This window comes from Emydura macquarii, unplaced genomic scaffold (assembly GCF_026122565.2).
Source record: "Emydura macquarii macquarii isolate MOO-44397 ecotype Brisbane River unplaced genomic scaffold, CSIRO-AGI_Emac_v2 contig_968, whole genome shotgun sequence".
Lineage (NCBI taxonomy): Eukaryota > Metazoa > Chordata > Testudines > Chelidae > Emydura > Emydura macquarii.
In genome coordinates, this window is record NW_027131105.1 from 6,829,026 (window position 1) to 6,842,032 (window position 13,007).

Sequence of the window (13,007 nt, forward strand, 5' to 3'; positions counted from 1 at the left end):
CCCGCTCGTCTGGTGGATTTGTTCAGGTTGCAGGGGGGTGGCGGCTAGCTGTCATTCCACACCCTGAGCTCCCTCGGGAAGATACCCCTTCAATGAATGCCTTCCCCCCACCCCCACTAGCTTGTGGCAGGGAGCTCCAGAGGCTGACAAGTGAGCTGGTGTCAACGGCAGCCAGGAAACACCTACACACGCCTCTGTGCACCTCACTTAGTGTGGAGAACAGAGGGAGCCCTTGAGCATTTCTTTCTCAGGGTCCCGGGATTTGCTGCAGGAGCAGGGCCATCGCTACTGCCTGCCGCAAGCAGAGGTCCCCCCTTGGAACGATGGGGGACTGGTGCTGCTAAAGCAGGGTGCTTCTTGTTGGTCACCAGACCTCTCTCTGCCAAAGAGGGAGGCAGTCCCCTTGCCTCCACAGTGAGTACACTCTACCACACACACACACCCCTGCAACCACAAGACACCAAATGCTTTTTAGTTTTCATCATTTTACTTTATTCATGAACACACCTTTTTCCCTTGCTATTGTACAAAATCTAGGCATTTTGTGTGGTGTGACACAGACATGGTCCAGTGCTCCCTACTCAGGACATGGGCGCCGTGCAGAAGGGTCGGCCGATCCCGGTAAACGGCCTTCTTCTGTGAGCCCCTCTGGAGTGAAGGTCATCTCATGCTGCCGGGGGGGGGAAACAAAAGACACCTGAAAATGGGACTTTCTATGGCACTTCCATTGAGGTAGAGTCCCAGCCCGCAGCTAAGCACCACTCACTCCTTCAAACTCCCACACACAGCTAGAGCATAACCCAGTCCCATCCCAAAGGATGCCTCTCCCAGACAGAAAGAGGATGAGGGCTGTGAGGGGCCCTCTAGAAATCTGCACAGGCACGCTCCCACTCAATTGGCATGTCAGAACTTCCCCAGCAATGCGGGTGAGGGGGCCTCGCCAGTCCTTTCCACCCCCACTGAGGCTCCATGCCTGGATCTCACACCGAACCTGAGGAGAGAAACACAGCCCCTGGTCAGCCCCGCCATCTCACACGCTATGGGGGCCCTGCACCCTGTGCGGGACAAGCATTTGCTTCCACTGCACGATCCCCGCTCCTGCATCCTGTGTCATTTTCATCATGCTCCCACCAGCAACAGCCTTAGAGTCCACAAACCCCTTGAGATGGATATTACGCCCGGTACTAAACAGGGGTCCCTTAAGGTCTACAGCTGGGATTCAGCCCATGTTACTTTTAGGCCGCTTCCCTAACATCACAACAGGCGTTAGCTACGCTTCATAAGCTGACTACACGGTGTAGCCTTTGCCTACTAATTCCTGCAGTCTTTTCTGGCCCACCCACAAGCTTGTACGTTTCATTATGGTACCGGACAGGTGGCCTCCCGCTCCCACGGCACCGCTCCACTGCACGACTCTTACTGGAGAGGGGCATGGCAGATGAGGAGCCTGCAGCTGTCCCGGGCCATGCTCGACCAGGGTTGGATGGTAACATTCGGGTCCTGGAGAGGAAGTGGGCACCTTGGGCCTGGTGGGATCCGGCCGTGAACGGGCTAAGCCCCACTCGCCACCTAGAAGAGATGGGGTCATTCTGGCCTTGCCTCCAACCTTTCACAGCGAAGCGGCTACCTCTTGCCACTGTGGCTCCAGAGCCATCTGCAGAACCCGGGACCGCTGCGTTTTGGTGGCATAAATCCCTACGAAGACGAGTAGAAGGGAGAGGCTGTTAGTGTTGGCGAACCAGCCCAGACGAGTCTCCAGGCCCTTTGCTAGCCCAGCCCTGGCCTCTCATAGCCCCGTGCTGCCCCTCTGTTTCCCCATCTGCAGAAAGGGGAGATAACCCTATAAAGCAGAAGGATTAAGCTTAGGGCACAGACTGTGCAGCACCACCCTGACACATGGTCTGGGCTACCGTTCCCTGCCAGGGGGAGCGAGGCGTAGAGAGACCGGGCTGGAGTAGGCCGGGCAGAGCCCAGCCGGGACAAATAGCTGCCTGGGGTTGGGACGCAGGCATCTCAGGGCTGTTGCGAGGCCTGGGGCGGCCTTTGCTTACCGGCGGCCCGGCTCCTCGAGTTGTAGCATGAGGCCATGCCTTGTGTGGCACTGGGCGGGCTTCTCCCACTGCGGAAAACACCAGTTCGGCCACGATTCCCTAGGAAGAGACGGGTTAGACGAGTGCCTCGACTTTGAAATGTTTCTCAAATAGTTTCATCGTCAGCCAACGCTTGGACCCGTCTCCCTGCTCTTACGGAAGCTCCCAGGGGTGATTGGCACACGTGGAAAGTTACACTCCATGCTTCTAATCCATTGAGGGAGCAGAGAGCAGGCGGAGGGGAATGGGGACCCTGAAGATAGCGCCGTGACCCGGTGCCTGGTCAGTGAACACCGATCTCGACCGCTCAACGTTCTGATGGCTAAAGCGGAAGGTGACCATCGCATGCCATCTGCTGCCTCCACTGTACAGGACAAAACCCCCCCGTGAACATGGGGGCCGTTAGGGGGAGTGACGTAGGCTGCCACCACTAAACAGCCTCCGTCCTGCTCCACATTAGAGAGGATGGTTTCCTATTGCAAAAAGAGTTGCAGCCAACATGGGAGAATTCTTCAATAGCTGGTGTCCTGTGAGAGAGGGAGAAACTGAACACAGACTGACACTTAATGGTAGCTTATCTTAGATACAAGTGCTCCTGACTCCATCGCACTGTCAATGTGAATCACGCGCACACACGCAGTTCACTAGACTGAGAATACTTTGAATGACGTCAGCTGCAAGCTCATCAGAAAAGTGTTCCTGGGAAAACAAACCTTACTGCGTGCCCAGAAATAAACAGAACAGTCCACCACACAACGGCCAATGCTTGCGCTGGTTAAGAGCCTCCAGAGGGGAACTGAGGGTAGCGCTCGCTGTATTAGAACAAATGGCAGAAAGGAGACATTGACCGTGATGAAATCGGAAATTAGGCGCCGCACAAAGTTGATCGGGGAAGCCGAGAGACGAGGCAAAGTCTCTGGCCCGCAGCATTACGGCGGCTTCTTTGAAGTATATTAGGAATGACAAAGCCTGATCGTACCAGTCCCATTTTGGATGGAAGGAGTCGAATGTCCACTAGCGTGCGCTACATGTTGTGGTTAGGGGAGGACAGGATATAGAGTCTCCTCGTGATGGTGAGGACACTTTCCATTCTCATGGGATCTCCCCATGCCATTCAGCAGAAGCTACAAGATTCAGACCTTTTTGACATTAGCCAGGCTGGATAACGTGTGGCTGAGATTTTTCATAGAGCTGGATGAGGAGCTCACTGGACCGTTAGCGGTTCTTAAGCTGCACGGTGCTGGGGAAGTTCCAGAACAAAGCTCACATTGTGCCAATGTAAAACAAATGAAGCGGGCAAGGAATCGTGGGGGTAATTACAGGCCTGCCCTGGAGCCTGGGTGATGTAAGGGAGCACCCGCTAAGGGCCTCGGTCCATCGAGAACTATGAAGCGGCCCTCCTGCCTTTGTCTCGATCGGTAACCCAACCCGTCTAGAGGTCCCTCGGCTCATGTCACCTGGATTACAAACTAGCTAACCTCTGATACTCCACATAGCACCGTACGTGGGGAATGGTCGTCAAGGAGCTTCGTGTCCCATGGGAATCGGTTCTCAGCCCTATGCTACGCAACGTCTTCTTACACGACCCGGAAGAAAACAAAATAAGCACTGATTGACTCTGCTGAGTACAAAGATGATGGGGGAACGGGTCACCCGTTCAGAGCGATTCGGGTCTTTTGCTAAACCAGCAAACGGTGTTTTCATATGGCTCGCCGTAACTGTATACCTCCAGGAACAAAGAAGGTAGGCCGTGCATACATGGCGGAGGTGTCTCCCGTGGGGAGCCATGATGGACGATTCTGCAACCTCTTGGATCTTCAGCCGAATGTGAATCGACTGGGAACACGTCACCGCATGCTGGGACGTGGAGGTAAAATTTCTAGACGCCATTTGTGACTGCTTCACGGAGCGCCTTGTCCCAGGACCCGTGAAGGGACGGGCGATTCTTTAGTCCATCCGAAGTAGTGCACGGGATCCGGTCCAAGAGATGATTGGAGCTGACCTGCTCGGTAACGCTGACTGTAAAGTGATTAAATTACGCATCCTCCCAGGGCAGAAATATCCAAAGAAACCCATGTCTGAACTGTTTCACTGCCGACAGAGGCGCTACGCAAAGAGGCGAAAGCTAGTTCAATAGAAATGAAAAGGAACATTCACGAGACCTGAGCGCCTGCGAACTACTTAAAACCACCATCGCAGCAGCTCCCTCCACCTACATGGACTCCTGCCATCCTAGCCCCCAAAAGAGACAGCGGTACAGGGATCGAAACCACCACCACATGGCGGAGTAAGCGGAGGCGAGAAGTAAAGCGGCATCCTTGGAAAACAGTCAAATCCAAGGGAGGAAAAAAGAAAGGAACCGACTCTGGCAAGTCAAGTGTCGAAGTCTAACGAGGCTGGCCGACACTGTATGAAGAGCAACTGGTGACACATACAAACTGACAGCGAAAAGGTGGAAGTACCTCAGAAGCGGGAAGCCTGCCCTTGGTCCGTGGGGCAGCAGCAGGATTGAGGAAGATGAAGCCGCTGTGCAGAAGCTACACAATTTCTTGGCGGCCGTCTTCCTTGGAGGGGTCCTCGTGACCAATCCAAGCCACTCTTCCAGATGGAGATGGTGAGAGTGGGCCTGTTGGAACAAATGGCTGATTTCCATCATAATGGCTAACTAGGACCAGATGGCGCTCGTGGCTGGGGTAAGAGGGAAGGGCCTCTCCAGGATCGGTAGCCGCTCGTGAGACGGGAAGATGTGGTTGGTTTTCACCTCGGAGACCGGGACGCAGCAGGGTCTTCTGAGGATCCGTACTCGCACCCGCCTCCAAAGCCGACCGCCCAGAGCAATGAAGCGCCCTCACAAACCTGGGCAACAAAATGGCAGGTGAAATGCAACCTTGCCAAGTGCAAAGCGATGCATGTTGGAAAAGCGCGGCCAAAAGAGCTAACGGGATGTTAGCGACCATTAGGACAGGGCTAGAGGTGACGGTAAAAAGAGTGTAAAGCTGCTATACCAACCTGTGGTACGCCTGCCCCTGGACCGTTCTGGTCGCCCCATCTCAAAAAGGGGTATTGTAATTGGGAAAAGGTTCAGAAAAGGGCAACGAAAGTTAGAGGGATGGAAGCGCTTCCACCGAAAAAGAGATCAAGAAGCCTGAGACGGTTCAGTTTAGAAAAGGGACAACTAACGCAGATTGAGAGGGGTCCATACAATCCCAGCTGACAGAGACAAAGCGAATAGGGATGCGTTATTTACCCCTTCCCATAAACGCAAGAACCAGGGGTCACCCACCGAAATTAACAGCCAGCAGGTTTAACAGAAACAAACAAGGCGGTACTTTTTCACGGACGGCCGTCTGCCGGCTCGCTGCGCTTGTCAGGGGACGTCGGGAAGCCAAAATTATAACCAGGTTAAGAAAGGTTAGATAACCTCACGGACACCAGCTCCATCGATGGCCATCAGCCAACACAGCCATGGACACAACCCCACGCTACGGGTGTCCCTAAACCTCTGGCTGCTGGAAGCTGGGACTAGACAGGGGCCGGATCACTTGACCTGTTGCCCTCTTCTCCTTGTTCCCACTGAAGCATTTGGCACGGGCCACTGGGCTACGTGACCGTCACTCCGACCCACCACAGCCGTTCTTAGGACACTGTTTCATGACCCTTTTGATTACAACTGTAAGCCAGTTGCACACACTGTTCTTTAAGGGGTCAAATTGGAAATATCCCAAGCGACCCCAACCGACTTTTTGGGCTTGTGATAGCCTCAGCATTTACCTCTTCATCTCCCTTTGCTGGGGGAACGTTTTACTCTCTTCGAGCCTCCACAGGATGGAAGGCTCTTCCTCCCTGGAGAGTTGCAGACACCAGGCTGTCCATTGGGGCCAGAGGACAGAGTTGGGTGAGGAAGGCACATGCACCACAGCACCCAGAGGGTTATGGATGCACGCCAGGGACCTGGGTTTAGAGTTGGGTGAAGAAGCTTAAAAAACCCTCAGAAGCACAAAACGTTTCTTTCCACGTGAACCGAAACCAGCCTTTTTCAGCTACCCACAAATGTTGGAGGAAAAACTGTCTCAGACCTAAGTGTGGCATTTTGGCACAGGCCAATATTGTTTCATTCCAGGCATTTCTAAGAGGCCAGGAGGACAACAGCAAGGGTCTCCCTTCTCGGGGGTTAGCGGGCCCATCAGGGACAACCGGCTGTGATTCCCCCCAGCCCAACGGGGAAAGGGATTTCAACATGGGTCGCCCACGTTATGGCTGTTTTCCATGTGAGCCGCTGGGTGTAGGGGGGGGGGGGCGAGGGCGCCTCAGCCATTGGGCCGGCTGCCTCAGTCGCTCCCATTGAAGCCGATCCGCTTCGGCTAAAAGGCACAACAGGCGTCTGCCGCTCCCCACTGGGGCGAGCGACCGTAGCCATCGGGCTCCAGGTCGGAGGGCAGGTCCTCGTCTCCTCGCACAGGCGCTCGGCAGATCTGCGCTCCCTGGACCCTGACAGATACCTCAGGCCAAAGAAAGCGCCCAGCCAAGTCCCAGGGAAGCGCTCCTGGCCAATGGCACAGAAGTGTTTCTACGGCCTCGGGGCAGCCGAAGCTGGTCCAGGAACTCGCCGCTGCTTTGTCCATGGTTTGACGTCACCCAAAATGGTGGTTTTCAGCCAAAAAACTTGTTGCTCAAACAAATGTTCCCTGGCTTTCCCCATGGATCCGGGTGGCCGAGCAACTGGGCCTCTGGCCCCACAGGGTCTCTGGGCCCCCCTTGCACAGTTAGAACCCCAGGGTCCCAGTGACACCCCCACCCAAATGGGGCACACCAGTCCCTAGCCCACCTCTCACTTTCGCCACAGTGGAACCCAGGAGACCCAGCACCCATGGGAGCCCCACCGACCCCGGAAGACCTGACATCCTCCCCCAACCCTGAGCCCTGCTCTCCCGCCCCCAGGCATGGGCTGCAGAAATCCTGAGCGCACACGCCCCCCAACCCGCAAAAAAATCCTCCTCCCCACCAGCCTGGCACCCTAGAGGCCTTCCCCACCCCGCCACGTTCCCGAAGCAAAAGGAAGAGGATAGACACCCTGAATGGTAGCTCCTGTCCGTGGGTTTAGTTTGGGGGGCTGGGGACGCTGAACTCCCCTAAATTGCAACCGGGGCTGGCGCAGAGTTAGCCCCACCCCACCCCTGGGGCCCCCTCAGCCTGACTGGAGCTACCCGCCCATAGAGAACCCAAACTACACCTATGAGCGGGGCCTGCTTCCTCCCCCAGGGTGGGCAGGGGCCTGTTGGGTATCCCAACATCCACCGCCCCGGAGGGGGGGGTCCCCAGCCCTTCCTGGCCAGCCCCAGCCCCATGGCCAAAAACCCTCCCCCTGCCAGACCCCAAGGGGCTTTTAGGGCTGGTCTCCACCCCACAGGTCAGAGCAGGGGCTCAGCAGAGCGGCTGCAGTGAAGGGTCCTGAGTGCTACCCTCAGGGCTGGCCGGGGCGCTGGGGGTGGGCCGAGAACCAGGACTCCTGGGTTCCACGCCAGCCTCCCCTAGCAGCGAGCCAGTCACCGGCCCTGCCTCGCTTCCATGCCCCACAGAGCCCGAGCACTGGGCACCCACCTGCTGTTCCTCCCCGCCAGCCTGGAGCCCGCCCGTGCCGTGAAGCCTTTCAAAGACACCCGCTAGCCCCGCCGCCTCCTTAACTTGGCCCCCCTCGCACCTGCTGGAGGGGGGAGGGGAGGGGGTGTCCCGTCCTCGCCTTACCCGGGGGGTGGGGCCTGCCTGAGGAGCTGCCCTCGGGGGCGGGGGCCACTGGCTGGGGAGGGGGGGTCGCATCCCGCTGGGGTGGGGCGTTTATTGCACCCTCCGTCCTCCGGCAGAGAACCCAGGAGTCCGGCCCCACTAGGCAGGCACCCAACGGTGCCCACCCCCCCCCCCCCCCCCAGCCCGGGCGCACCCCGAAGGAATGGGGCGGGGGGGGGGGGGCGCAGATGGGGACAGCAGCTGTCAGCAGGGATAATGGGGCCCACGGGTCGGGCGATGCGGCTACGTACACAAGGGCAGGATGGCTGGCGAGCCACTCGCCCCTGACGCGGGGGACGCAGGGCCAGGCCCGGGACAGACCCCCAGCACTCCTGGCTCCCAGCCCGCTGCTCTGACCACTAGACCTCTCTCACCCCCTAGGGCCAGGAAGCCTGCCTGCCAGCAGCTCCCTACGGCCGCGCCTTGCCGGGAGGGGATGCGCCACTGACCTGTCTAGACTGGACCACAAAGTCCTGCCGTTGCCCCCCCCCCCCCCCCCCGTTGTGTTTGTCTGTCCCTGCTGGAGGGAATGAGCTCAGCGGGGGGGGGGGGGGGGGGGTGTCGTCTCACTACTGCCCCCTGCTGGACACCATCAGAACCGCCCCCGTCTCCTAGCACCGAACCTGCTCCCATGGAGGGAGGCTGACAGCTGGTCCGGATCTGGGCACGCCCTCCCCACCGCGAAGGAGCGCCCAGGGGCCATGGGACGGGGACCCCCCCCCCCCCCCCGCCCCTCCACACTCCCCAAGAAAGCAGTCAAGACACGATTATTCAAAGCAAAAAAACGTTATTAGCTTGGCAACGGGTGAAAAGGGGGCCTCACTGGGGGAATGAAGGTGCTGAAGTGGGGGGGGGGGGCAGGGCAATAATGTGGGGTTTGGGGGAGAATCAGCAGAGAAGGGGGAGGCAAGCAGCATCTCTGGATTGCCCCCTGGCATGGTGGGGGGAGTCTCTCAGCGCTCGGCTCAGGGCTCCTCGGAGGCATCTGGAGGGAAGAAAGATGCGGGGTCAGATCTCTGCATCCAAGAAAGCCAGTGAGCAACGGAGCAGGCGTGCGGGGTGGTGGTGGGGTGAGAAAGCAGCAGGAAGATAGCATTATATACCCAAGCCCCACCGGATCATGCACCTCACTCCCAACCTGCAGCCCTTCCTCCCCACCCCCTCGATCCTTGCCCTGGGCTCCCCCTCCCACCTCTGCCGGTGCCCCTCAGTCCTGAGCCATGGCCCCCTGCTATCCCAGCCCTGGGCTCTGCCCCAGCTCTGCCTGTGTGCCATGGCGCCCTGCTGCCCCATGATGTTGTTCTGGGGTATTAGTGAGCGTGGGTCAGGAGTTAGGGGGAGCCCCCCCCCCCCCGCCTCACTGCACACGGGGCTGGGTTGTGCTTACCCATCGCAGGGGGAGGGGTGGGGTCAGGATCAGGCTAGAAAGGAGAGAAGGGGGAAGGTGAATCCAGGGGATCCCCCCCAAAGCACACAATGCCCAGTGGGAGACAGACAGTGGATGGACCGGCCCCCCCATCTACCCTCCCCAGGTGCCTACAGGGTCTGTCAGGATCTGTGTGGGGAGGGGCCCCAATGTGCTGGAGCGGGGCGGGTAGAGGGCTTCGAGGGTGAAGGCAGGGGATGGTAGCATCTGGGGAGGATGTTCCCATGGGGAAGGGGAGAGGCCTGAGGTGTGGGAGAGACCCAGGAGTGGAGGGCATCCCAGGGGATGGGGAAGAGTTTTGGGCTGCAGGGTGGGTGGGTAGGGGTTGGGGGCAGGTCAGGAGCTGGGGGGAGGCCTGAGGGGAGGTGGTGGGGTAGCCAGGAGCAGGGGCCCCAGGGGGGAGCAGTGGTGAGCAGTCAGGAAACAAAGGGTGGGAATCAAGGGTGGTTTTCCCAATGGAGAGAGGTTAGTAGCGGGGGGGTCCCCAGGGTCTGGACAGGGACCGGGGCGGTGCAACATCTTCAGAAATGATCCGGAAAAAGGGGAAAATGATGACAGGGCAACGGCTGTGGATGACACAAGAGAGTGAAGTTCCCAAAGCAGATTGCAAAGATTACAAAGGGAGCTCCTGGGGTGAGTGGGCAACAAAACGGCAGATGAGATTCAACACTGATAAGGGCAAAGTGACGCACGGCAGAAACCGCAATCCCAACTGCACATGCAAACGATGGGGTCTGCGTTAGCCGTTAACGCTCAAGAGAGCTCTCGGCATCCTTGTGGCTCGTTTGCCGCAAACGTCCACTCAATGTGCAATGTGCACAGTCAAAACAAGCTACCAGGAATGTGAGGCGGCGTTAGGAAAGCCACAGCTAACGCAGTACAAACACCGTAATGCCACGATCTAAATCCACAGCACGCCCACCCCTGGAATACCTTGTGCGCTTCCGGTCGCCCCGTCTCAAAAAAGGGATGTTTGAGCATCAGAGAAAGTGCAGTGAAGGGCAACAACAATGATAAAGGGGGATGGAGCCGCTTCCGTAGGAGAGGCCAAAAAGACGGAGACTGTGCTGCTTGGAAAAGGGATGACTACCATGGAGGTCTATGAAATCATGGATGGTGAGGAGAAAGTGCATAGGGAAGTGCTATTTACCCCTTCCCATAACACCAGAACCAGGGATCACCCAATGAAATCAACGGGCAGCAGGTTTAAAACAAACAGAAGGCGGTATTTCTTCACACGCTGCACAGTCAACCAGTGGAACTCGTCGCCAGGGTATGTTGTGAAGGCCAAAACCATAACGGGGTTTCAGTAAGAACTAGGTAAGTTCACGGCGGCTTGCTCCCTCGCTGGCTATTAGCCAAGATGGTCAGGGACACAGCCCCAGGCTCTGTCTGTCCTAAGCCTCTGACTGCCAGAAGCTGGGACTGGATGACAATTGCCCTGCTCTGGTCACTCCCCCTGAAGCACCTGGCACCAGCCACTGTCGCAGACGGGAGGCTGGGCTAGACGGGCCGTCTCTGTCACCCGGTACAGTGGTTCTTAAGCAGGCTGAGAGGGTCCTGCAGGATCAGAAGGAGATCAGAGGGGAGCTGCGAGGGACTGGAGAGGACAGGTTGGGGGAGGAAGAGTGGGGGAGACCATGGGGAACCGGGGGGGCAGGGCAGGGCAGCTGTACCAATGGCGAAGTGTAGGAGCAGGGCACTGGGGAGAGTCCTAGGGGGTCAACGTGGGGGGTTCTGGGGCTGAACCAATGGGGAAGTTGATGGGTTGGAGGCCATGGGGCTGGGCTGAGAGGTCCTGGAGGGCTGTGGCGGAGGGTCCATGAGGCCGTACCGATGGGGAAGTAGAGGGGCAACTTCATCTTGTAAATCTCCTCATCCTTCTCCTGGAAGACGCAGATCACGAGCCTGTCGACCTGCCGGGTGTGAGCGGGACGTGATCAGTCCGGGGCGAGGGGTCGGACGGACAGACTCTGGCAGTTAGGCAGGGGGCTCAGGGCTGGCTGAGCCGGGACTTGCAGGCCCAGACACCTGCGCTAAAAACACACGACTCGTCCCCCGATCATCACTCCCCACCCGCGGCCACAATGGAGTGAGCACACCCACGTGCACGCTCACTCACACCCACGTGCACACTCACACTCACTCACACTGATGTGCACGCTCACCCATGCCCACATGAACGCTCACCCCCCCAGCCCCATACGCCTCCAGGCCACACAGCTGTTCCCGCACACACTCCCAGGTGCGCCTGCTGTCACACGCCCCTGCCCCCCAGGGCGGTAATGTGCTCGTGGACCCGTCCCGCCCAGCAGGAAGCGCCCGCACTGCCCCTCACCTTCTCCTTGTTCACGTCCAGCCACTCCCGCAGCGTCCTCAGGACGACCTCGGCCGCGGCATCGCTGGGGTATCCTGGGGGAAGAGCAGCAGGGATCAGAGCCCAGGGCCTGGAGCAAGGCCCCAGCCCGCCGGGCCATGAGAGGGGCTGAAGCCCCCGGCCCAGCCCCACACTCACCAAACACCCCCGTGGAGAGACATGGGAAGACCTGGGCGGGAGAGAGAGAGAGAGCGAGCGGGTGAGAGAGACGCCTGCCACCCCCTTGCAGAGCACCCAGCCCACATGGCACCCTGCCCCCACAGCACTGTCCTCCAACTACAGCACCTCTCCCTCTGCCCCACAGCGCCCCCTCCCAACCTGCATCACCTCCCTCTGCCCCCTGCCCCCTCTTCCCCTTTTCCATAAAGCTCCTTTCTCCCCAGCTGCAGCAAATCCCAGCCCCCTCCTTCGTGCACCTCCCGGGGTCTCTCACCACCGAGCGCAGTTTGTTCTCCACGGCCAGTTTCAGGCTGTTCTTGTAGCAGTTCTCCAGCTCCTTCTCCTGGGAGGCGCTCGGCTCCCCCTGGGCAATGGGACCCACTGTGTGAATGACGTCTGCGTGGGGGGAAGGCGGGGGGCATGAGAGCTAGGGAGACCCTCGCCCCACCCTGCAGCACGGCACCGCTAGCGCCGCACGGGGGCAGCACGGACTGCGAGGGGAGAGAGCCACCTGCGGCCCCTGGAGGTCTCCCATCCATGCGGGGCCCCACCTCAGCCTAATTTAGCAGTGGGCAGGCTCATGGTGGCACAGGCTGGGGTGGGGGCAGCAGCGCCCCCTAGTGGCTGCATTTCATACTGAGCCCCGTGCCCCTGAGCCAGGGGGATAAGGAGCGGGGGGGAGGGGGGGGCTGTAATGACATTGGGCCCGGTGCTGCAAGGGGTGGTTTTAAGGGGCTTGTCTAGGCTGATCAGTGGGGCTAGGGCTATGAACGCTGCTTCCCCCCCACCCAGCCCCCAGCTGCCTCTGCCAAGGCTCCTTTTGTCAGGTCCCAAATGTGATCAGGGATCAGCTCCCTGTAGATCACTGAGTGCGACCCCCCCCTCCCACCGGGGGATCCCACCCATGGGCTGTGACAGATGGAGACGTCTGGGGGACAGGAACGAATGGCAGAGCTCCCATCTAACCCCATGGACAGCCCTCCCTCATCCCATCCCAGACGCTCCCATCTATACCTCCACCCTGCCCCAGACACCCCATCTATCCCTTGCCCCCCCAGGCACCCCCTCTCTCACCCTGCCCCAGGCACCCCTGTGACACGCTGTACCCATGTACACCCTTAGGGTGTGATTTGTCTATCATTCATGTTCCCCCGTACAGTGTAACGGTGTATTG

At 59.0% G+C, this 13,007-nt stretch overlaps 1 protein-coding gene across 4 annotated transcripts in view; it reads right to left on the reverse strand.

Annotated features, from left to right (window-relative positions):
• Positions 1–8,460: 8,460 nt before the first annotated feature.
• The window catches only part of MACROD1 (mono-ADP ribosylhydrolase 1), a 176,915-nt gene continuing 172,368 nt past the window's right edge, over positions 8,461–13,007 (reverse strand). The window contains exons 6-11 of one of the 4 annotated variants that reach the window (XM_067544020.1): positions 12,108–12,229; positions 11,813–11,843; positions 11,636–11,709; positions 11,132–11,213; positions 9,259–9,292; positions 8,481–8,856 (exon numbers count right to left, since the gene is read on the reverse strand). In XM_067544020.1, the coding sequence (XP_067400121.1) occupies positions 9,288–9,292; positions 11,132–11,213; positions 11,636–11,709; positions 11,813–11,843; positions 12,108–12,229 (314 nt within the window). In that variant the 3' untranslated portion in view covers positions 8,481–8,856; positions 9,259–9,287. Of the gene's footprint in view, positions 8,857–9,258; positions 9,293–11,131; positions 11,214–11,635; positions 11,710–11,812; positions 11,844–12,107; positions 12,230–13,007 lie in introns of all 4 variants that reach the window. The other 3 variants (XM_067544021.1, XM_067544022.1, XM_067544019.1) reach the window with 3 other exon arrangements.